Source organism: Rhinopithecus bieti, unplaced genomic scaffold (assembly GCF_001698545.2).
Source record: "Rhinopithecus bieti isolate Rb0 unplaced genomic scaffold, ASM169854v2 scaffold_48739, whole genome shotgun sequence".
In the NCBI taxonomy this organism is placed as follows: domain Eukaryota; kingdom Metazoa; phylum Chordata; class Mammalia; order Primates; family Cercopithecidae; genus Rhinopithecus; species Rhinopithecus bieti.
The window spans coordinates 1,666,825-1,693,845 of NW_016820251.1; the positions used below are offsets into that span (position 1 = coordinate 1,666,825).

General features: G+C 36.2%; 1 protein-coding gene across 1 annotated transcript in view; it reads left to right on the forward strand.

Annotated features, from left to right (window-relative positions):
- LOX (lysyl oxidase) overlaps positions 1-11,209 on the forward strand; it is a 15,724-nt gene extending 4,515 nt beyond the window's left edge. The window contains exons 4-7 of the mRNA XM_017859727.1: positions 183-339; positions 3,819-3,914; positions 4,277-4,392; positions 7,662-11,209. Of these exons, the coding sequence (XP_017715216.1) occupies positions 183-339; positions 3,819-3,914; positions 4,277-4,392; positions 7,662-7,668 (376 nt within the window). The 3' untranslated portion in view covers positions 7,669-11,209. The remainder of the gene's footprint in view (positions 1-182; positions 340-3,818; positions 3,915-4,276; positions 4,393-7,661) is intronic.
- Positions 11,210-27,021: the final 15,812 nt, after the last annotated feature.

Here is a 27,021-nt window from a genome sequence, read left to right on the forward strand (position 1 = left end):
GGGGGGGGAGGGGGGAGCGTAAAAAAACCCTAGCATGAATCTCTCTTTTAGAAGATAAATTTGGTCTCAATTTTAATGTGAAAACAAATTTGTGAAGCCATGGGGGAAGTCATTTAATAACTTCATTGCTTTCTCTGTATGTAACTGACCACCCACCATCTTTTTGTTTTGTGGGATGTTAGACATTACCACAGTATGGATGAGTTTAGCCACTATGACCTGCTTGATGCCAACACCCAGAGGAGAGTGGCTGAAGGCCACAAAGCAAGTTTCTGTCTTGAAGACACATCCTGTGACTATGGCTACCACAGGCGATTTGCATGTACTGCACACACACAGGTATGCTGGCACCCTGAAATCTGGAACCTCAAGCCTCAGAGAGAAACAGGTCATCTACCATTAGTTAGCATTAAATAGCATTTCATAAAGAACACACATTTTTATCAAAAGGATACAGAGACCTTTCTTAAAGAAAACTGAAGATGATATACCCCATGAGTCTAGTATTTTCTTTCCTCTCACCTCTCTTTTGTAAAGCATTCAATTTGAGGTCCACGTTGTCAAGATGGAAAATAATTGGGAAAAGGAAAATGATGGCTTGATGATCCAAATTACTTTTTGAAGTATTTCCAGTTATGCATGTAGCCCCTATTCATGATCACAGGTCACTGTGGGTCCTTGTTATGTTCCACAATGAAGAACAGAAAATTACTCTCTGAAAAAGTCTGAATAGTCGACAACATATGCACCCATTCTGTATTCCTTAACCGGCTTAGTAAATAACTGTAAAAAAAAAAAAAAAAAAAAAAAAAAAAAAAAAAGATATCTCTGTTTTTTCACCTGTGAAACCATTCCTTCCTTCTGTTTTATGCTGGAAATAGAATAGTGATTGGGGTTAGCAAATAGAGGAGAAATACGTTTCTTTAAAACACTTTAAAAGTTGTCTCTTTTAATAATGCAAATTAGAGCAGAAGGACACCATTTCTTTCTCCACACGTATATATTTAAATCTACAGTATAATTGATGTCAGATGTTGTTGGGATGGATTTTTTTTAAAGTAGTGCTGAACTCAGCAGTTTGTGTGTTTTATCATAGGAAAATGTGTGTCAGTTAAAAGCTATGTCAGTATTTCCATATGAAACCCTAATTTGTAAAAGGACATTATAATTTGACTCCTGCCCAGATCTTGGCAAAGTGTAGTGAATGTACATAACTCAGGGTACAAAGGGATCAGCAGTTGGCATCTTGGGAAGCAAATTCCAGGGCTGTGGCAGGAAGCTGTTTGGTGACCTAAATGTTACCATTGCTTTTTTCTCTGAGCTTAGAACATCATAGCAATTGGAGGGGGAAAAGTTAACTTCTACATGACTTGGGACAGTATTTATTTAAGAAAGAAGAAATGTAACTTATCCACACATTAGTCATGTGTGTGTATAGAGATTCCCTTTTCAGTGATCTGCAAGTCCTGTGCAAGGGTGCAAGGGACCTAAAGTTTTTTCGCCCCATTTATAAAAAGAGGCACTCTGGACAGCTCACTCTGAAATATTTGAAGCTGGGATTGTAGACATTATAGCATTTCCCGTTCCCCCCTTCTTTGGGGTAACCCCATTTCATTTTATATGCTAGCTTTCTTGTTAATCATCTTCCATATATGTTCTTCTTAACCATTATTCACCAAATCTTGCATTGAGTGATTTATATATTTGATTTTTTTTTCATTAGACCAATTTCTCTTTCACATGGCTTCATTTAAAGGAAAAAATAATCTCTCAATCACCCAATGATGACTTAGATTAGTTTTACTGTAATGCTGCTTAAATGTATTCAAGCATAAAACTAGGTATAACTTCTTTAGATTTATACTTGTATATATTAATAACTCCTGCATTCTGAGACAAAAATTTACATATTAAATATGTACAAAACTAAAACAGCTGCATTCACCCTATTAATTTCATGTAACAAATAGCATGTATTGCTAAAACTCAAATTGCTGATTTAGAGAGCCTCAGCTAACATTCTACATTTAATCTGTTTTTATATTTTGACTTTGCCTACATGAAATGCCTGTTTGCCTTAGTAACTCTAGTTTTTGTTTGCCTGTGCAAATAAGCAAAGCTTATATTTAAATTCTGCCAGCTGATGAATTCTAGAGTGCCAATTTCAGCATTTTTAAAGGTCTTTTGTCTATTTGAAGGCAAGATAAGCATTGAAGCATTATTTAAACCCATCTTAAATGAATATCTAATCCAACGAACCCTTTACAATGTCATGAACATTGTGGTAGTAGTAGAAGTAATAGCTAACACTTATTGAGTATATATTATATGCTAGAATCAGAATTGTATGCTAGAATCAGACCAAAAATTCTTCATTTTGTATTTACTACTCAACATACTGTTAAGTGATGTATAGATCAAGGTAGGAATCTAGACGATAACAATAGAATATGAGTCTCACTGCTGCAACACTGATCCTTCTGAGTTTGACCTGTCTGTGCTATTTGTGCTGTATGACAGCACAATTCTCCCCTGCTCTTCCCAAAACAAGCTATAGCTAAACCAGCATTGGCAGAGCATGCTAAGGTGATTTTACTCTCTCTTGGGTGACCAAAGTGATCTTAAACAGCAAAGCAATATTGGTTGCTAGAATTGAGTGACAGTATTGAGTTAAAGTAATTCTAGCATGTACTTTTAAATTTAAATTACTATTAGAATGAAAATACAAGTTAAAACATTTTGTGAAGAACTAATGGAATCAAGAATATACCTACAGACTCCAATCTGAGGAAACTTCTCCAGACTATAACATTCTTAAAAGCAAGGATTGTATTTGTTGTATTTTTCTCCTCCCAGCCTATAGAAGGCACTCATTTACTTATTGATGTGAAAGTTTTAGCAAGTGGAGTGATGTGGCATTCATCAGTTTAGTCATGCATTTACCCCTTCAACAAGATATGTCATGTTTCAGTGACTGTATGAGAAAGAGTATAGTGTGGTAGTTAAGAACAGGGACTCTGGACTTTGATTACCGAAACTCAAAACCAGCTTAGCCCCTTACTAGCTGAAAACCCTTGGGTAAGTTATTTGATCTTAGTGTGCCTCAGTTTTCTCATCTATAAAATGGAGATAGTAATAGCACCTCATGTAGTTGTGAAAATTGAATTTTTATATGTGTGTGTATATATGTATATACACACACATATATATATATTAAAATGTTTACAATTGCTCCTGCCACATACTATTTAATAAATGTTAGTTATTCAAAGATGCAACATAGACTCCACCCTTAGGTAACTTGCAACCTCTGGTTAGCTATATTCTTACATAGCATGATTATAACTCAGAGCAAAAAGGGATAAACACTATAAAAGCTATCCACAATAAAAAGTATCATGGCCGTTCAAAGTACAAGAAGGTAATTTCTAAAAGGGGAAATTGAGGAGGATTTCACTGAGAAGAGGATATTTGAGCTAAGTTAATTATTATGTGGCCTTTATTCCTGAACTGTTAAAAGTCTAGAATTTTGGTAGAGACCTATTTTGTTCCTTCAGATTGCATTTATCTCTGGTGATATATGACACTTTTAAGAAGTGAGATGTACTACTACTTATATTAGTCCTATATCTTTTTTAGCTGGAGGTGCTATAAGGCTGAGTAATAAATACTTCTCAAGGGAGATGAAATATAAGTATAGTTTTATGTCAGAATCTTGTAAGTACTAACTTAAAATTTAATTTGCAAATAATAGCATATTATTTAGCATAGCCTAACCATATACCATCATTTAACATTTTTTATGTTGTTTATTTTAGGGATTGAGTCCTGGCTGTTACGATACCTATGGTGCAGACATAGACTGCCAGTGGATTGATATTACAGATGTAAAACCTGGAAACTATATCCTAAAGGTAAAGACCTTTGAAAATATACCATGCATTTATATTGCAGATCAATAGGCCCTCCTTTCTGGATTCAAATGTTAAATAATCATGGTATTGGAAGCAATTATACATCCTCAAACTTTTTCTAAACAATCTAATCTAATCTAATCTAATCTAATCTAATCTAATCTAATCTGTCTTATTTTAAAGAACTTCAGGGGGAAATATGCAGTCTCCTTCCATAATATCTCCGGAGTTTAACCACTTAACTTAAAAATCCCTTCCCTGCTTGATTTAGCTGAGTCCCTCATTAACAATTTCCTTATTGTAGCCCTGTGGAAAAAGAAATACTGAGGAACTCTAACACAAATGCTGTTTGTATTGTCCAGGTCAGTGTAAACCCCAGCTACCTGGTTCCTGAATCTGACTATACCAACAACGTTGTGCGCTGTGACATTCGCTACACAGGACATCATGCGTATGCCTCAGGCTGCACAATTTCACCGTAAGTGTTATTTGCTTAGCTAAGTAATTGTCACAAATAATTTTTGTTCATGCTCAAACATTATACATGGAATGTATCTGTTTCTACTACTACAGCAGCTTTTTTGTAAGCAGACCAAAGGCAGAAAATAGTATGCAGTCTGATTTTTTTTTTTTTTTTTTTAATAATGGAAGGCAAAGGAGAATGTACTAAGGTTTTTAGTTTTCAAGAGAAGCTTACTTTTCAGGAGAAGACATAAACAGACCACAGTGTTTACCCAGAAGGCATTTGTGAAGGCCCAATATATCAAATTGCTCAATATGTAGAGTGGGTGAGCTTATAGAAGGCCCAGGAATTGCTTCCTGCCCGTTCCTCACAGTCCCTGAAAAAATTGCTAGGATTCTTCAAAGTACATTTTGAAAACCACTGCCATAAAGTAAGCAACTGAAGAGATCAACCCCCCTGGTCTGTACAAATCAAGATGTCATATATTTGAGTTCTAGAACCATGGATACTAGGAAAATACTCTGAAAAAGATTGAGGTATGTGGAGGTTTCTTTATAATATTCCTTCTCCTGAGACTCTTCTTCGAATGGAATCTTGAAAGGTATCTATTCACAGGGAGGTGCTTTGATGAAAATAATGAAAGAAAGTTGGGTAGGTTTGCCTGTGCGCCTGTCTGTCCTGCCCCATCTCCTTAAGCACTACCTCCCCAAGTGTTGCTGGGTGCTAGATTATAATTACATATGCCACTTGAGTTATGGCTTCCCAACAATGAGAATACTATTTCCATTGGAATGATACTCAACACTCAACAGCTTTGCTTTGTCACTGGGGAACCACCAGTGCCACTGGATCATACAGACAGGTATAGCAGAGCTCTACTAGAAACTCATAATTAATAGAAATTTCTGCCTGATACAAAACCCAGGACTTTATACATAAAGAAGCAGAGACTGTGCTTTACAAGTGTTGTCACAACATTAGAGATAGATGAAGCCTATGATAGCAAAAGGATAGCACTGAACAAATAGTCACATACATTCTTGTGAACATGCCCACAGCACAGAAAACCTGGCAGATTTTATGGCACATATTGTGTGGAGTTGGTTATAGTATAACTAACCCCTGCCCCCCACCGCCAGAACACCAGTATAATTTAAGCTAAAATAATTTGCACTTAAATAAACAGATTAGTTAATTTTCTTAATTTTTATAATTCCTTAATTTATTCATCCATTCTCCATGTATTTATTCATTTGCACTCTCATTTTTGTACTGTTTGTTGATGCCCTGAACCAGATATTACTGAATAATGCAAACATAAATAGGACTACTAATCTCTATACTGCAGTAGCCTTATTACACTCTTTTCAGTTAATTACTTAGGAATTTCTTTGTTTAATGTCTGTCTCCTGCTCCAGTCAGTGATGGCTGGGATCTAGTCTTTTGTCCACTGTTGTATACCCATTGTCAGGTACAGGTCTGCCACCTTGCAGCCTCTCACTCACTGCTTGATTAATTTCTTTCTCAAATAATTTGAGTAAAGGCATTTTGAGTAGGGGAAGTGAGAGAATTACACATATAACTGTAATAGAGATAACAATATGAAAAGTTTCATGAGGGGTAAAATAAAATGTGGTGGGATCAGAAGGACCTTTTTTATAAGTTTGGTAACTCCCAAGTATGTCTTACTGACTTCCCACTAGAAATAGGTCTGGAGAGGTCTGTTCCATAGAATGTCTCTTGCTTTTAATCAGTAGATTCCATTGAATTGGATATTGCCAGATATTTAGAAGAAATAAAAATTGTTGTATTTTTCCAGCAATATGATTGTACAAGAGGGATTCCTGATGTGGTCACTCATATAGAGTTGATTTTTTTTTCACTAGTTATTACTGACTGTAACAAACTTCAAGAGTGGTTGAAGTTGGAATGTTTATAACCAATATAGATAAGATGAAAATATGAAAAAGTGAAATTACTCATAATTAGTGATCATAATAAAATATCATACTTATTCTGAGTGGAAATATTGGGGAAAGTATAGAATATTTGAGAAAAAACCCCACACCTTGAGGATAATAATGCTCGCTTCTTATATTCTGACTTTCACATCAAGCCTTCCTTCCTAGGAATCAGAGTTCAGAGAGAGGAGAGGTGTCTTTGGGCTGAGTTTCAGGAGTGACTTTAGGATACATTTGAATTGGGTCTTGAAGTCTGAGGAATGCACTGGGGAGCATTAAGGAAAGGAAATCCAGGGCAAGTCAGCATCACAGGCAACTTGCATGGCAGGAGGAAACTGCAGGGCATGTTTGGAAAAACAAGTCTTCTAGTTTGGCTAAAGCATAAATTTCGTGGAGTTAGGAGTTGGACAAAAAGGATGGAAAAGTAAGTTGGGGCCAGATGGAAGAAAGCCCTGAAGAGCAAGCTAAAATTTATTCTGGAGGCAGTGGGAGGCTGAAGCTTTTTGAGCAGGAAGTGTAACTTGCCTAAGGCCCTCAGGTCATTCTGGTGGCTGCGTAAGCAGCAGTGAGTGTCACTCTGAAGACATATCGTTTATCAGTTCACCGATTTCTTTTCCTGCCAGATATTTAAGAGCATTCTGTTGATGTGTAAAAGCCACCCAGTAAATAGGTGTGTGCTGTTAATGTACCCTCTCTCCTTCATTTTCCTCATTGAAACAAAATGTATGGACAAGGTGACTCTGAGGCTCCTTTCAGTTATAAAATACTGTGTTTTTTTTTTTTTTTTTTTTTTTTTTCTCATCACAGAATTTACTGTTTGGAAATTGATAGTTTATGATTTGGCATAAGTGAATTTTTACTTCCTTACGTGAAGATCTATGATCGCATTTAAATACAGTAATATTTGATTGATCTTTTGGTCTAGTTTCTGCCTATTAATGTATTATTCTATATCCAAAGTCATGCTGGAGAAGGACTAATTCAAGATGGAGCAGAGGCCTTGACTCTGCTTCTTGGTGGATGTGCCACCTTGTTCCATGGAATGAATTCCCCTGGTCAGGGTTGCTGGTGCCAGAAGTCCTGCTGTACTCTTGAGTGTTTCAGAAGTGTAGGCATTGGGCATCTCTGCTGTTGATATAGTCACTTTCTTCAAACCATTATTAAAATGATATACTACTGCATAATTTCACAACATGATTGCTGCTTAGATGGAGGGAAACTGTTGCATAAAGTTTTTAAAAGGTTGACTTTAAATTTGTCTATTGTACTTGTTCATTATATTATAAGGTTAATAATTTGTCTTATTTTGTCTTCTTAATCTAGGTATTAGAAAACAAGGCAAAACTCCCAATGGATAAATCAGTGCCTGGTGTTCTGAAGTGGGAAAAAAATAGATTAACTTCAGTAGGATTCATGTATTTTGAAAAAGAGAACAGAAAACAACAAAAGAAATTTTGTTTGGACTGTTTTCAATAACAAAGCACATAACTGGATTTTGAACACTTAAGTCATCATTACTTGGGAAATTTTTAATGTTTATTATTTACGTCACTTTGTGAATTATCACAGTGTTTCAATTCTGTAATTACATATTTGACTCTTTCAAAGAAATCCAAATTTCTCATGTTCCTTTTGAAATTATAGTGCAAAAGGATCAGTATTATTTAAGTGAATGAGCCAAAATGACTTTGAACTGAAACTTTTCTAATGTGCTGGAACTTTAGTGAAACATAATAATAATGGGTTTATATATGTCATAGCATAGATGAATTGAGAAACAATGCTCCTACTGTTTATATACATATGGACACATCTGGTGCTGAGAAAGAAACAAACACATTACCATTGGTGTCAAGAAATATTACTATATAGCAGAGACATGGCAATACATGTATTCAGATAGTTACATCCCTATATAAAAATTATGTTTACATTTTAAAAATAAGTAGATAACTTTCTTTCTTTCAAATGCACAATTTCATTTTGACTTGAGTCAACTTTTGTTTTGGAACAAATAAGTAAGGGAGCTGCCCAATTCCTGTCTGATATTTCTTGAGGCTGCCCTCTATCATTTCATCTTTCCCATGAGCAGAGAGGTTGTAAGTGGGATTCTTAATATCACCATTCTTGGGACTGGTATACGTAAGGCAGCCATGAAACTGGGAAGTCATTTTGATGACTGATGTGATACATCCAGAGATAATATGCATTTAAACATATTAAAATATTTGCCAAAGATACAATTTTCTTGCTGACATAAAATCATATAAACAAGTCCCCACCAAACCATAACTGTCTCTCAAATAACTTAAAAAAATTGAAAACATTTTAGGATTTTCAACTTTTCTAGATTTTAAAAGATGTTCAGCTATTAAAGAGAGGAATGCTAAAAATTTTACATTATTTAGAACACAGGAATATCATCCTGTGTTCTATTCAGGCTTATTCAGGAATCAGTCACACGTGTGTGTGTCTGAGATGTAGTCTAAATTAGCAAAGCTCATAGTATTACATACTTGAGGGGTTGGTGAACAAAGGAAAAATATACTTTCTGCAAAACCGAGGATCATGCTGCGTAATGAGACAGGTGTGATTGCATTTTAAACTGTGAAACCATGTGCCATAATAGAATTTTGAGATTTTCGCTTTTTCCTAAATTCAAGAAAATGAAATTACACTTTTAAGTTAGTAGTGCTTAAGCAGAATTTTTCCTACATTAACCAGTATTAAAATCTCAAGTAAGACTTTCCAGTGCCAGAACACGTTAGGTGGAATTTTAAAAGTGCATCGGCATCCTGTATTACATGTCATAGAATTGTAAAGTCAACATCAATTACTAGTAATCATTCTGCACTCACTGGGTGCATAGCATGGTTAGAGGGTCTAGAGATGGACAGTCATCAACTGGCGGATATAGCGGTACATATGATCCTTATCCACCAGGGCACATGCTTACCAGTAGACAGTACAGACAGAGCTTTTGTTGAGCTAGTAACTGAGCTATGGAATAGCTTCTTTGATGTACCTCTTTGCCTTAAATTGCTTTTTAGTTCCAAGATTGTAGAATGATCCTTTCAAATTGTAATCTTTTCTAATAGAGATATTTTAATATACTTGCTTTCTTAAAAAACAAAAAAAAACTACTGTCAGTATTAATACTGAGCCAGACTGGCATCTACAGATTTCAGATCTATCATTTTATTGATTCTTAAGCTTGTATTAAAAACTAGGCAATATCATCATGGATATATAGGAGAAGACACATTTACAATCATTCATTGGGCCTTTTATCTGTCTATCCATTCATCATCATTTGAAGGCCTAATATATGCCAGGTACTCACATGCTATGCATTGAGACATAAAAAAGACTGTCTATAACCTCAACAAGTATTAAAAATCCCATTATTACCCAGAAGGTTCATCTTATTTCATTTTTAGGAAATAAAATTACATGTCTATAAAATTTCAATTTTAAGCACTATTGTTTTCATGACCATAATTTATTTTAAAATAAATTAAAGGTTAATTATATGCATGTGTGTATTTCTAATAATTAAAAATGTGTTCAATCCCTGAAATGTCTGCCTTTTAAATATAACACCTACTATTTGGTTAATTTTGACAATTTTTTTTTCAATTAGGAAGCTAAAAATACTACTTTATTCCTTAAGTGAACTTTCATTCCCCTCCCGGCGCCTCTAAACACACCCAAGTAACTCACAAGTACTGATTTACACTCAGTATTTTTGAACTTCTTTGAATTATTTTGAACTTTGAATCTCTTCTCTGAATAACTGCCAAAACTCAAAGATAATGATTAGTTGATGAAGGTTATCAATTAATAAAATAAAGAACACAGACCAGTCTTACCAAACTCTAAATATATTTAAAAAAATAGGAACTGGCAATGATAAAAAGAATGTTGAGTACTGACAGGAGATTGGCTTTTACACTAAAAAAAACAGAAAATGGACTAAATAGGATCATAATTTCGGAGTTTATGAGTCAGTTTACAATATGCCATATTAGTAATCTCATAATGATTCAGACCACAGTCTGGGTTAAAGATGTCTTGAGCTCTGAGGCTAGCACTCAGTCTTCCAACAGTAGCATAACATATATGAGTATACAACTTGCCTATTTCCAGAAAATCTGTATATTTTTATAGAATAACTTTATTTACAATTTCTATCATCCAATTACTCACTAGGCATTATCTGTAGTAACTTTTTTCGGAATATTCAGATTCTAGAAGCAATGCAATTCACTAAAATTTTCCTGGCACTGAGAGTTAATCTTTAGCAGATTGCATGAAAATACTGAATTCCTGGTAAGGAGATACTTTGTTTTTAAAATAATGTGTTTTGATACCAGTCAGTGTATTAACTGCTAACTAAAAAGTACCCTTTTTTCTATATATATTTTTTCTTTTGAGCTCATATTCACAATCAATATATTCAATCAGTGAGTTAAGTCTCATTCCTAGCTACCAAAATTCCTGGGCCACTTTTAAACACTAAACATTTCATTTATCCTCTAACCTGAAATGGTGCTGAGTTATTTAAATCTGAATGTAAGATGCATTAAATCTTAGCTGATGGTATATAAACATTTAATTAATATAAAACTGCTTGCTATAAACTAAGTAACATGTCATTTGGTGTTATGTTTTAATGAAGTTTTAGCTTCCCCCAAAGTTTTCAGGAATGTTATTTGTAAGACATGTGTAACTTTTTTGAAGAACTCTTATTTTAAATGCTCAGACATTGGCTTTATATTCTTCTTTGCATTCTGATATTCTTTTATTATACATCTATACTATGATTGCAAGATTTTATAAAAATGCCTTGAATAAATGATTTCAAGTGTATATAGTAGTCATTTGTTGTTATATAAATAAATCATCTGATGTTCATTTTAGGCTAAAATGTTATAAGCCATGGATATGGTTGGTAGTTTTTCTTAATTGCCTTTTGTATTCACAAATTGTTTAATAAGATCACATGACTGGAAATTTGTCTATGATGGATAAAAATTTAGCTGATATTTTGAGTAGACACTGTGGTCATACATAAACTTTTATCACCATTACCAGCTACTTACAAGGGCACACAGCAGGCATTGCAAGAACAATCACACTGCTTTAATTAGGGTTTACAAGAAATATATCTGACTATAGATGTAAACATACACATATGTACATATTTGTTTAGGAAATACATCTAACTCTAGCTATAAACTGTTTACGTAAAGAGATACGTTGCTGTCATAGTAATCCTTATTTAAACATGCACTAGATTAGCCAGAAATCTCGCAACCTGAGAGGGCAAACAGACCCAAACTTTGGGCAAGTGTTTTTGGGGAACAACTCACAAAATTAACCCACAAAAACAATTCATTCTTAAGGAGTCTTGCAGGTAAAACAGATGTAGACTTGTGGCTGGCAATTTGCAGATTCAAGTTGCAGAATAACAGTGATACTTAAAACCACAAATTTCCTGTTTCTATCTCCTGCTCAAGGCAAAGCATCATCATTGCAAAGATGATTTCCTTTGTCTCATCAGTGTACAGTGTTTCAAGCAGTGTTCATTAATTAGCTCAGTAACCAAAGACAGAGGTGTGTAGATCTTTCCTTTTTGTCTGAAAACTCATCTGCCTTTATATGACTCATTTGTTAATATTTCTACTCCTTACCACAGATGTTACTAGAGGATTAACACACAGGTTGAATACATCACGAATCATAGCAAATTGTAGCTTAAAATCAGAGCCCTTTCCCCATACTTCTTTTTAATTTGAAGAGTAAATAGTATTTATATAGAATTAGGAGAATATTGATTTCCTAAAACATGTACTAAAGAGTTCCAGTTTCACAAGATACTCAAAAAGGATCCAATATTAAGTAAGTATGGGAAATGTTACCTTTCCCATATTTTGGGAGATTCACAATACTTTTTAGCGTATATAAGTGTCGGAGAAATCCTGCGGCAAAGAAACCACTTCGTTATCTAGTGTTTCTTAAATTTGTTTTGTCACAAGTCTTTTTTTAAAATAGCACTCACTATCCTAGTATACAATTTTTGTTGGAAAACTCTGGGATACACCAACTTAAGTAATTTGAAATTTGTAGAAATGAGATCATTTGCAAAGTATTTAAAATAAATGTGGCAGCATTTGAGCTATAGGACACAAGGATACTGGATATCCAAAACTCACTAATTTACTGCCTGCCTCACTTTCTAAAAACTATAGAACATGGTTAAATAAGACCTTTTCAGTAGAAAGGATTATTTAACTCTCTAAATCATGTTCTATTTTAGAAAAAAATATAGGTTTTTCCTATTTGTTAGATAACTTGAATGCTTTTAGGTAGCCCTTATTAAAATCTCTTCCCTCACAAATCTTAGTTGTTTATAACATTAGAGTGAAACAATCATTTTCTTCATGGTTCATTCAGTTTGTATACTTAAAACTATATTATGCATAACTGCATAACTTAATTTTCAATTAAAGTTTTGTACTTCCCATTGTGGGCAGAGAAAAATGGGATTGGAAATAAATGGCTTGGAAGGATGTATTCATATATTTATAATTTGCTACTACCAATAACTTGTTTGTTTCTTAATGATGGGAAGTAGGCACAAACTTTGGAGAGAGAAAAAAAATAGAGCTATACAACCAAAAAGAGAACCGTTAAAACAATTACCAAGAATATGTCTGTGTCACTGTTAGAAACAATATCGCCAGTTCTCAATTTATATACCAAATCAAACCAGAGCTCCTGACACAATTGTGTAAGTAGGGGCTAAAGACAAATTTAATGATAGAGCCTGATAAGAGATCATTCGTTTTTAAAAAATGAATCAAATAATATTGGGTCTTCATTATATATGTCTTTAGTGAATTAATGCATGAATCTTGAGTCTGACAATTTGGAGCCAATATTACCAGCTAGTCATTTGCAAACTGATGAGCTAAACCTTTGCCATACAGCTAATATTGGAGTCAAGAATTTTCAATGATTATTTTTGACATTATTTTTTAGAATGATGGTATTAGAAAAAAACCTTTTAAACTGATTTACAGTTGGGTTAGTGCTGGGGCTAAGATTCTTGAATAAAAAACAACCTGGTAGCTGTGATCACTTCATGTTTGTGTTAGGATTCTAGTTTCTGCTGACAGGCATATATCTTAAGCTTGCCTGGTCAAAAGAGGAATTTTGGGTTCATGTAACCAAAGGACAAGGGTGGAGTTTGCTGTAGGAGCAGATGGAACCAGAAAATCAAACACCAGCAAGATCACATTCTTGCTGCCTGTTCTCTGTTTCTTTGTGAATCAACTTTATTTTCTTGGTTTCATTGAGGTTTCATGAGGATGCAACCCTGGTTGCCTGCAGACTGGGGTACATGTGTACACAGCTTATTGACCAGAAAAAAAGTGGCATGAACCTGTGCTCCAATTTGAAAAGCTCAGGGGAAGGAATTTCATAGGCTCAGTTTGTGTCATTTACCAATCCTTGATCCAGTTGTAGATACTATAGCTGATACAAATCGAGTCAATTGGTCTTATTTTATTAATCACTGAAGTCAAAAATGTGAGGCCAAGTAAGAGGATGCTTCAATCCAAATCACATGACTGCATTTTGGCGTATGTGTGGGTATGATGTAAGGCGTATGTGTCGGTATGTGGGTATGGCGTATGTGTGGGTATAAAAGGAAAATGATGCCCCAGACGGGGGTGAGTTATTATGGATATTGCCAAGGAGAAAATTACCAGGACCATCAAGCCATCATGTTTATGTCCAGAAAAAAGATTAATAAAATTAACATCTACATCATCCAACTCAAACTCTTTTCTTCCAGGCTGCTCACCTACCTGATTTCTGTTAAGAACCCCCTTACTCATAGTATCTAAGGCCTGACTCTCTCTCCAGAAAGAACTAATGCCACCATCTTCTCCACTTCCATGTTACTTCCCTCCCCATTGGCAGGTCTAACTAGCCTGCTCATTCCCACCTCATCTTCCGTGTTTCATGATGTCTTAGTAGGGCATTTTAGGAGGAAAACCCATTCTTACAAGTGAGAGAAGATCCAAGTTCCTTCTTATTCAACAAGTCACACTGGAGTTCCAAAAAGGAGGGTCAAGGCAAACAGAAAAAGAATAAGAGCAAGAGAGAACCAGTCTTTCAAACTTTTGCTTCTACAATTGCGACTCTTTCCCATTGACCACCTTCACCATCCCTCTATCCTGTTCTTTGTCTTTGACCATTAGTGAGAGTCTCCCTCTGGAAGGAGCACATTAGGGTACATTGCACTCTTTACTTCTGTTAGTTATAGTGTACTCTTAACACATTGGCAGACACTATAGAATGAGTACAGTCCAATGGCTGGGTAGAGGGGAAGGAAAACTTCAGAGAATAGTGCAGCAAAATACCCATGTTCTTCAAGAACTGCAGGGGTCATAAGAGTAACAAGTAGTCAGCTATATCCATCCCTCTCTCAATATTATCTCTTGCTACTCTTACCATTCCTTTTAATTAGGGGTATAGAAAAATTTACATGTAGTTTTTTGCTGGGGTAAAGTGGGAGACTCATTCCAGACGTTCCTAAACCTGAGTCCGAGAATATCTGTGACTGCATTAAATTTGTATTGCAGATCAGAGATGTAAGGGGATGAGGTCAGAGGGATGGGATAAAAAACACATACAAGGTACAGTTTCCTCACTAATTTAGGCAACCTGCTCTCTGGGAAATAACAGACCTCCAACCTCAAGAAAATAACTTTCTCCAAGGTCTAGACTGACCAGAGATGCCTTTTAGTCCACAGGGAATTACCCTGTTATTCTTTGAGAGTTTGAGAAGGCTTGTCAGGAGTGAGTCTCACAAAGCCTTGTTGCCCCATCCCCTACCATTTTCTCTGGGGGAATACTTCTGAGTAAAAGAGACTTGGAAAAAAACTACATAGTCTTCTTTTCTCTGTCCTCATGTATAGGGTTTCACAATTTAACTACAGGGGACCCTCTGGCATTCTTTCTATGTCAATGACCTGGCAACACGAGGCTAGTGGGAGTGCTTTAACCTCAAAGTTGGTCTCATTTGAATTTTCCAGAAAAATCTAAGAATTGGATTTTGCCCATCAGTATGTTATAGATCTTCATCCTGGTTTCACTGAAATAATTTTAGTTGGTTAGCATAAAAAATAATGCTCATTTCACTGAGGTACCATGCTACCAGTGCTTCACAAACACCATCAGTTCACAGAATCACAAATTTATCACTGTTTTGGGGCTTATCTAAAAAATATTAAATCAAATGCCCCTACAAACATGAAAGGCCTAGTTTTTACAATGTAGTCCCATATAAAATAACAATGGACAATATTTTTAGAAGCTAGTTAAGGAGAAGTGTGTTAGCTTTTGTGAGAGAGCCCAGATATATGATGATAGATATTAAATATTTAATGAGTTGTTACTAGGTTCTAGACATAGGCCTTTACACACACACACACACACACACACACACACACTATCTCATTGTCTTCTCACAGCTATGAAGTAGGATCTATCATTTTCTTCATTCTACAGATGACTGGGAGGCTTCAAGAAGCTAAGCCATTGCCCAAGTTATGACAATTCCAAAGAAAATCCAAGGAAATCAATCAAATATCTTAGAATGTATATAAATCCAAAAAACTAATTAGGTAAAAGATACAAAATTTTCTTAAGGCAGTAATAGCCAATTAAAAACTGTACTTTTCAAAATATTTTTTTTATAACTAGAAATAATCTTGACATGATGCTCGTGAAGAAAACCCCAAATATTTGTTGAACAAATAAAGAAGTGCACTATGTCATTCTATAGGAAGACTGAACATTGCAAATAAATCATGATTTAAATAATATTACCCTATAATGCTATCAAGGAAGTGAGAGAATAACACTTTGATAAACTGCTTGAGGTTAAATGGACATCATTTGTTATGTAAATAATTTGACAATATGTATCACGAACCTCAAGGAATTCCTCTTGGGCAATAATTATACTTCGAGGAACTTCTCTTAAGAATATAATCAAGGCCAGCAGACATAGGGGCTCATACCTATAATCTTAGCACTTTGAGAGGCTGAGGAGGGAGAATTGCTTGAGTTGAGAGTTTGAGACCAGCCTGGGCAATTTTGAAAAGACTCTGTCTCTACAAAAAATTTAAAAATTAGCCAGGAGTAGTGGTGCATGCCTGTAGTCCCAGCTGCTCAGGAGGCTGAGGTAGGAGGATTGCTTGAGTCCAGGAGTTGGAGGCTGCAGTGAACTGTGATTGTACCACTTCACTCCAGCCTGGGTGACAGAGCAAGATCCTGTCTCAAAAAAAATTTTTTTATAGATACATAAAATTGTATAATATAATCAAATACACAGATAATCTTTATCTCTACACAGATAAAGATTTATGAAGCATAATCAAACAGTTTAATCATTAGAAATAACCCATGTAAATAACTGTTTACTTTCAATCCTACCAAAAGAATTATAGTGCAGCCTCTATAGACTCTGTTTTAAATTTGGGGGTAGGAGGAAACGCTCTGCTGTAATATAAAAATAGTAGTATTGGTTTACATTTTTCTATATGTGTGTTTTGAATGCATTTATATCAAAAAAGAGACTCACAGACAATGCAACGAAAGTTTAGTAGTGGTTAAGTTTGAAACCTTGGATAATGAAAGATTTTATTTTCTCCTTCATCTTTTTTTGCATATTATGAATTTTCTCTGGATAGCATGCATTATTTTCCAATGGAAATTATCAGACATACAAACATTATAATAATCTGTTGAAACTTCATGTACACATCACTCAGCATCAGCAGTTATTATCAGTAGTTATCAACTGATTATTCCTTTATCCACTAGTTCTAAAGCCCCATGCTCATTCTGTTATTTTAAAGCAAGTCCAAGATGCCATGTAATTTTATCTAAATTCCTCAGTCAGTATCTCTAAAAGAATAGGAATCTTTCTAACAGAATCACCATATCCTTATCTCACCTAAAAAAAGTCATAGTTCCTTGATATCATCGAATTTCTGGTTAGTATTTAAATTTCACTAATTGTCTCAAAATTGTTTTCTTTTTTAAAAAAGTTAGTTTGCTTGAATCAGGCTCAAACAAGTTCTACACACTGAATTTGGTTTTTATGTATATTAAGTCTCTTTAAAACATATAAATGGATGTTTTCCTTTTATGATTTTTTCCTTGTCTTGCTATTGATCTGTGGGGGAAAAAATAGGCATTATGTCTTATAGAGTTCTCCACATTCTGGATTTTGCTGTTATATCCTGTGATGTCATTTAACACATTCTTCTATTCTCTGTGTTTACTAGTTTAAAAAGTCATATTTAGAGGTTTAACCAGATGTAGGTTAGGTTTGATTTTAGGAAGCAATGAGACTTGGTACTATGGTGTTGTGCCCTCATAATTATATCACATGAGGAAGCCCATGATGTCTCTGGCTATCTTTTTGTGATGTTAAGAATGATCAGTGGGTTCAATGTTGTCAGTCTGATCCATCTACTATAAAATTCCCCATCAGAGTTTCACTTAACCATTTTAGCAGCCATTAGTGAACATCGCTAGATTCATTATCAAAATCAGTATTTTGTTGTTGTTGTTTTTTAAGAACTGAGAAAAGGCCAGGAGTGGTGGCACACACCAGCAATCTCAACACTTTGGGAGACTGAGGAGGGAGGATCACTTGAGGACAGGAATTTGAGACCAACCTGGGCAAAATAGCAAGATCCTCATTTCTACACACACACACAAACACACATACCCACACACACACAAACACACACAAAGAACTGAGAGCAATCCAAATGACATATATTTTTTTTCATTTGAGCTGGACTATTTGTTTCTTTCATTAATGAGCTTCATTAAATAACAACCTGAAAACTTGATAATAAACCTTTCCTTTTCTTCTGATAGTAATTTGAGATAGTTTTGGAATCTCATGAAAGATATTCAAGGTGCTGTGCTCTTTCATGAGAAAAGCCAAAACATTGTTTTGGAGCTGTTTTGTCATGTGCATGTGTATTTTCTCCCATTATGGTCAAGTGTAATTTTAACCGTATACAAATGATCTGTTGACTTGAAATATCATGGGAAAACTTTGACCTAGAACATTTTCAAAGAGGTTAGTTACTGGAAAGACAAGAAAGTTAAGGACATTTGGCAAGGTGGTTATATTACATGCTTTACATAACATTCTTCTTCCTCAGATTTTTCAATTTTACATTTGGTTTCTCAATTTCCTGTAACTAAATTTCAAGCACCCTAACTGACATTTAAGGCCTTCCTTTATCTGGTCCCAATTGCCCTCTTCACTGGTTTCATATCCCATTGTTTTTCATGTATTCTTTCCTCTGGCCATTCTAGACAACTGACTATTTCCCTTAGACCTCTTATTTCCCCAGGAGTAAAGTACATGCCCTGTGGACACAGAGGGACTTTACCTTTCTGTCTGTGAAGGTGCTTGATTACTTTTTGTAGATCCACATGGATGCATCTTCTCTTATTCAACTTGTAAGGGACAGCTACAAGTCCAACAAGACAAAATGTTTCTTGGCTAACACCGTGTCTTCTTACTTTTTAAACAAAATTAGCACCTTAATTTCCTTTTGGGAAGACACATCCCATACATAGAATTGTTAATCATGATGTTCCACACCAAGCAATAAATAGCTCCACGTTCAAAGCTAGATAAATTGAATTAGTGCTTTCTGTCTAAAATTTTAATTCTATGTAAATGACTAAAAGATTGATAATGGTTAGGAATGTTTATTGGCAGCCAGATGAGTTTCTCAAGAATTAGTGGCTGATATTTACTGAGTGCTTGCCAAATTGCTCTAACCGTAAAATCCTACTTGCAAGTGTAGCAGGGCTACGTTTTAGCATTTATTTGATTGATTTCTAGCTGTTTCCCATCCTCTTTTCTTCCTTATTTATATTCAGCTGGTCATTGTTCTACCCTAAGTTCATAACCACTCAAGAACAAAGATTCAAAAAAGATCAGCCCTAAATTGCCAGACAAGTTCTTATGACATACTTGTAGGGCTGTTTTTTCTGCCTCTAAACCTAAAACTGGGAAAAAGAGAGAGAGAAGATAGAATGGGCAGTCAAACGAGAGAGGGAGAATGGACAGAAACAAAATGGACAAGAACTTTCAGAGGTTTGGGGAGCAGAGTGAAAAGTTCTCTAATTTTTTCACCTATGAGAAACCTGTTATTCAACAATCTTGGGCAGTTTGAATCCTGAAGAAAGTGGTTAGGGAATTCAGACACCTTAAATAAAGATGAAGGCATATACAAAACAAAACTCTTACTCCTTGACCAAACAGAAAACAAATAAGATTAGTGGCAAGTTCCCCTACAAATAAAGAGAAGTAGCTTCAATGTTAATTTTATTTCTTCCTTTCACTGGTTTCAACTTTCACAACACCATTAAGTGAAATGGTAATAGCAACCATCCTCATTGTGTTTTTAATTTCCAACATGTCACCATTAAAATACAATATTTGCTATTTGTCTAAGACACAGTTTTCATGTTGAGAAATCATCCTTCTTTCCCTAGATTTTTAATGCTTTTCTTAGAAATAAACAGATTTTACTAACTATGTCTTGGTTTTTTATCGGGATGAAAAAATATCTTTTACTGGTTTTACTGGAATGATATATTTAATCAAATTTACTTTCTAAAATTTAACTAACACGATAATGCTGGACAACTTTTAAAATTGTATAGAATTTGGTTTGCTGTATTATTCATTTGTCATGTTCACATCTACATTTATAAATGATTGGGCTCCTCCCAGCTTCACAATCTTTGTTAGGTTTTAGTATCGGGATTTTCCTAGCTTCAGAAAAGTGTGGCTGCTATACAGTCTGAATGTGTTTCTCTCCTCAAGCTTATACGCTGAAATCCTAACTCCCAAGGTAATGATATTAAGAGATCGTTGGGAGGTGATTAGATGACAAGGGTGGAGTGTTCATCAGTGGGATAAGTGCCTTATAAACATGAGGTCCAAGGGAGCCTGTTTGTACCTTCCACCATGTGAGGACTCAGCAAGAAGGCATGATGAGTGAGGGATGGGCCTTTACCAGACACAAAATCTGCCAGAAACTTAATCTTGTACTTCCCAGCCTCCAGAACTATGAAAAAGAAAGGTATGTCATTTACAAACTACTCAATCTATGGTATTTTGTTACAGCAGCCTGAACAGGCTAAGACAATAACAGTTGTCAACAGCAAAGTTTACTCAAGTTCATATCCTAGCTTCATCACTTACTGGCTGTGTGATCTTCAATATGCCACCTGACCCACAACGATGGGGGTGCTGTTACAGAATGTAAATGTCATAAGCCTTCGTAAGGTAGAAATGACAAAACTAAGAAATTTGAGGGTAACAAAATGAAAAGGTGTGTTCTATTTCTTCATATTTTTATAGCTGGGGTCAAGATATGCAATTTAAAGCAAATAAATACATCCATTTTATAGTTTATAAAGTAAAAATCTAAGAAAGATAATGCTGCCAACTAACAGTAGTGGAGGAAAGGAAGCTGAGAGAGAAATATATTAATTTAATCATTGCTCAGAAAAAGCAGTGAAAGATACCATCTACAGCAGGTGTCAATAAATACGAACCATGGCCAAATCAGGCATACCGCCTGAGTTTGTAGATAAAGTTCATTGAAACACAGTTACAGTGTGTTTTAAGCCAAGATGGCAAACTAGAAACAGCTCATGTATGCCACACTCATGGACAGAAAACAAAAGGGGTAGTGAACACGGACCCTGCAGGCTGATGATCTGAGAAACCACACTGGGGACCCAGGAAGGCAGCAGGGGAACACAAACAGCAGAGGAGTGAAGCTGGGAACCAGACTGTCTGGGCTTAGCTCAGAGTCGGGAGAACCTCTCCAACACGGGAAAGGTGAGAGAATGAGAGCCCCTAGGAGAATTCATGTTCTCCACAGGAACTGTGCAAGATGGAACAGGAGAATCCCCCTGGACCTCCCAGACACCCCTAACACACTTCTAGACTGAGGCAGGGAGCCACTCAGATGTTTTGTGGGGGCGACAATCAAGTCCAAAGGGACTTCTACAAGCTTTGGGCCCTGGAGCAGACCAGCATCAGTGTAACAGTCCCAACAGAGGCTGCAGTTGTGGTGCCTGAGAGCAGAAAGATTGCTCCATTTCACACTGCTGGATGGGGCTTGCTGCCAGCTTCTGGCCCAGCAGTTCTGATTCAGCCTGAACTTGACTGGCCACTCCACCTACCCTGCCACTGGTAGTGAAGTAGGCAATGCTTGCTAGAGCTTCCAGCCCAGTGGCACTGTTTTTGTGTGAACTCAGCTGGAGGGTACAGCTTTCCGATGTACCAGAAAACACTTGGGTGGCAGGGCATGTGACTCCACCTCTCCCGCCACTGATAGCCAGGAGGACAATGCTTGCTAGAGTTTCTGGCCCAGGAGTCCTGCTTCTTGTGTGAACTCATCTGGAGGGTATAGTTTCCTGTTGTCCTGGAAACATTTGTACAGCAGGGTGCATGACACTCCACCTGTCCCCACCACTGGTAGTCAGGTGGGCAACACCTGCTAGAGCTTCCAGGCCAGCGGCCACACTTCTGTGTGAATTCAGCTGGTGGGTGCAGCCTCCTGTTGTCCCAGGAAGCACACACATGGCAGGGCAGGCCAGCCCACCCAGCCCTACCACTGATAGCCAGGTAGGCAATACCTGCTAGAGCTTCTGGCCCACTGGCCCCACTTATGCATGAACTCAGCTGGAGGGTGCAGCTTCCTGTTGTCCTGGCAGACACCCCAATGGCAGGGCACAGGAACCCACTGACTCCCACCACTGGAAGCCAGGCAGGCAACACCTGCTAATGCTTCTGTCTCAGAAGTCCTACCTCTGCATGAGTTTGCCAAGGGGTGAAGCCTCTTCTTACCCTGGAAACATCCAGAGGGCAAGGCAGACAACTCCATCCACACCCGCCTCCTATAGCCAAACAGGACACACCTGCTAAATCTTCCAACCCAATGGTCCGGCTTCCACCAGAACTCTGTGACTAGGTGCAACCCTGTGTTTTCCCAGGAAGCACATGGATAACAGATGAGGGCTGACTGGGCAAGGACATGGCTTGTCTGCCAACAGTGGCCCCGGCCTGAGGCAGCCCCATGGACCAGGACACCCAACAAAAGAAACATGGGTATGGAGACAGTAATTAGAGGGGGCTCCTCCAAGACCCATGAACTGACTAGAATCAAAGCAAGTCAGTCAAACCCACCTTATACCATAATCAAATCCCCAAGGGAATCGAAGAAAAAAGAAAAGCCAAAAATCCATCTAAAGGACAGCAACTTCAAAGACTAAAGAAATGAGCCAGCACAAATGAGAAATAACCAGCATAAGACCTCCGGTCACTCAAAAAGTCTCTTTCCTCCAAATGAGTGCACTATTTGCCCAGCAAGTTTCTTAACTGACACGAAATTACTGAAATGGCAGAAATTGAATTCAGAATATGGATAGTAATGAAGATCATCAAGATTGAGGAGAACATCGAAACTCAATCCAAGGAAGCTAAGAATCACAGTAAAATGATACAGGAGCATCTGACAGATGAAATTGCCACTGTAAAAAAGAATTAAACTGACCTGATAGAGCTGAAAACACACTGCAAGAATTGCATGATGCAAACACAAGTATTAACAGCAAAATAGACCAAGCTAAGGGAGGAATCTCAGGGCTTGAAGACTGGCACTCTGAAATAATTCAGTCAGACAAAAATAAAGAAAAAGGTATAAAAAAGTAAAAAGCAAAACCTCCAAGAACTATAGGATTTTGTAAAGACACATAATTGACAACTCATTGGCATCCCTGAAAGAGATGGGGAGAATGCAGGCAACCTGAAAAACATATTTCAGAATATCATGCATGAAAACTTCCCCCACCTCACTAGAGAGAGAAACATTCAAATCCAGAAAATGCAGAGAACACAAGACCATCTCCAAGACATCATTATAATCAGATTCTACAAGGTCCAAATGAAAGAAAAAGTGTTAAAGCCAACTAGAGAGAAGAGGCAGGTCATCTATACAGGGAACCCCGTCAAGCTAACAGTGGGCCTTTCAGCAGAAACCCTACAAGTCAGAAGAGATTGGTAGTCTAATTCAGCATTCTTAAAGAAAAAAATTTCCAACCAAGAATTTCATATGTGGCCAAACTACGTTTCACAAGTGGAGGAGAAATAAGATCCTTTTCAGACAACCAAATGCTGAGGGAATTCATTATCACCAGACCTGCCTTACAAGAGCTTAAAAAAGGAGTGCTCCACATGGAAAAGACTGTTACCAGCTACTACAAAATCACACTTAAGTATACAGACCAGTGACACTATAAAGCAACCACACAAAAAGTCTGCATAATAACCAACTAACAACATGATGACAGGATCAAATCCACACATATCAATATTCACCTTGAATGTAAAAGGGCTAAATGCCCCAATTAAAAGGCATGGAGTGGCAAGCTAGATAATGAAGCAAGACCCAAGAAGGGTTTTCAAGAAACCAATCTCACATGCAATGATATCCATAGGCTCAAAACGAACAGACAGAAAAAAAATCTACCAAGTAAATGGAAAACAGAAAAAAGCAGGAGTTGCAATCCTAATTTCAGACAAAACAGACTTTAAATCAACAATGCTTAAAAAAAAAAAAAAGATAAAGAAGGTCATTGCATAATGATAAAGAGTTCAATTCAACAGGAAGACCTAACTATCCTAAATATACAGGGAGCCAAAACAGGACCACTCAGACTCATAAAGCAAGTTCTTAGAGACCTCTACAAAGACTTAGATTCCCACACAATAGTAGTGGGAGACTTCAACACTCCACTGACAGTATTAGACAGATTATCGAGGCAGAAAAATAACAAAGATACTCAGGGCCTGAACTTAACACTTGACCAAATGGACCTAACAGACAGAACTCTGTCCAAAACAACAGAATATACATTCTTTTCATTGCCAAATGGCACATTCTTCTCATTCTGAAATCAATCGTACAATCAAACACAAAACACAATACTCAGCAAATTTTTTTTAAAAAAACTAGAATCATAGTAACCACACTCTTAGAATAATAGTGCAATAAAAATAGGAATCAATACTAAGAAAACCACTCAAAATCAAACAATTACCTGGAAATTAAATAACCTACTCCTGAATAATGTTTGGGGAAACAATGAAATTAAGGCAGCAATCAAGAAATTCTTAGAAACTGATGTGAACAAAGATACAATATACTAGAATCTCTAGGACACAGTTAAGACAGCGTTAACAGGGAATTTTATAGTACTAAATGCCCACATCAAAAAGTAAGAAAGATCTCAAATTAACAACCTAACATGACAACTTGAAGAACTAGAGAAATAAGAATATGCCAATTCCAAAGCTAACGTAAGATAAGAAATAACCAAAATCAGAGGTGAGCTGAAGGAAATTGAGATATTAAAAAATCATACAGAAAGATCAATGAATCCATGTTTTGGTTCTTTGACAAAATTAAGAAGAGAAATAAACCACTGGTTAGACTAATAAAGAAAAAAGAGAAGATCCAAATAAACACAATTAGAAACAACAAAGAGGACTTTACCACTGACCCCACAGAAATACAAACGAAAACAAACAAACAAACAAATAAAACCCAACAGAGACTACTATGAGCACCTCTATACACCCAAACTAGAAAACTTAGAAGAAATGGATAAATTCCTGGACACATACAACTTCCTGAAATTGTATCAGGAGAAGCTGAATCCCTGAATAGACCAATAGTAATTTCTGAAATTAAATCAGTAATAAAAACCAACCAACCAAATAAATCCCAAGACCAGATGGATCCACAACCAAATTCTAACAGATGTATAAAGAAGAGCTGGTGCATTCCTGCTGAAACTATTCCAAAAAATTGAGCACGAAGAACTCCTCTCCAGCTTATTATATGAGGCCAAGATCATCCTGATATAAAAATGTGGCAGAGAAACAACAAAGAAAGAAAACTTCAGGCCAATATCCTTGATGAACATAGATGGAAAAATCCTCAAGAAAATACTAGCAAACTGAATCCAGCAGCACAGCAAAAAGCTAATCCAGCACAGTGAAGTGGGTTTCATCCCTGGGATGCAAGATTGGCTCAACATATGCAAATCAATAAATGTGATTAATCACATAAGCAGAACTACAAATAATAACCACGTGATTATCTAAATAGATGCAGAAAAGACTTTCAACTAAATTCAACATTCCTTCATGTTAAAACTCTCAATAAACTAGGCATCGAAGGAACTTATTTTTAAATAATAAGAGCCATCTATGAAAAACCCACAGCCAACATCATACTAAATGAGCAAAAGCTGGAAGCATTCCCCTTGAAAGCAGGCAAAGACAAGGATGTCCTCTCTCACCACTCCTATTCAACATAGTATTGGAAGCTGTAGCCAGTATAATCAGGCAAGAATAAGAAATAAAAGTCCTCCAAATAGGAAGAGAGAAAGTTAAAATATTTCCGTTTGCAGACGACATGAATCTATATCTAGAAAACCCCATCATCTCTGCCCAAAAGCACCTCAATATGATAAGGAAAGTTTCAATATACAAAATCAATGTATAAAAATCAGTAGCATTCCTATACACCAGCGACATACAAGCCAAAAGCCAAATCAGGATCACAGTCCAAATCACAATTACCACAAAAAGAATAAAATATCAGGAATATAGTTAACTATTGAGGTGAAAGATCTCTACAATGAGAACTATAAAACATTACTCAATGAAATCAGAGATGACACAAACGGAAGAACATTCCATGCTCATGGATAGAAAGAAACAATATTGTTAAAATGGCCATACTGCCTGAAGCAATTTACAGATTCAATGCTATTCTTACGAAACTACCAACGACATTTTTTGCAGGATTAGAAAAATCAATTTTAAAATTCATATGAAACCTAAAAAGAGCCCAAATAGCCAAGGCAATCTTAAAAAGAACAAAGCTGGAGGCATCACACTACCTGACTTCAAGCTATACTACAGATCTATAGTAACCAAAACAGCATGGTACTGGTGCAAAAACAGACACAAAGACCAGAACAGAATAGAGTTCAGAAATATTGTCACACATGTACAACCACCTGGTCTTTGACAAAGTTGAAAAAAACAAGCAATGCGGATAGGACTCTCTGTTCAATAAATGGTGCTGGGATAACAGGCTAGCCATATGCAGAAGATTGAAATTGGACCCCTACCTTACACCAGATACAAAAATCAACTCAAGATGGATTAAAGACCTAAATGTAAAAACTAAAACTATAAAAACCCTGGAAATACCATTCTGAACATAGGACTTGGCAAAGGTTTCATGACGAAGACACTGAAAGCAATTACAAGAAAAACAAAAATTGACAAGTGGGACCTAGTTAAATTAAAGAGCTTTTGCACAGCAAAAGAAACTATCAACAGAATAAAGAGAAAACCTATGGAATGGGAGAAAATATTTACAAACTATGCATCCAACAAAGATCTAATATCCAGAATCTATAAGGAACTTAAACAAAGTTACAAAAAAAAAAAAAAAAA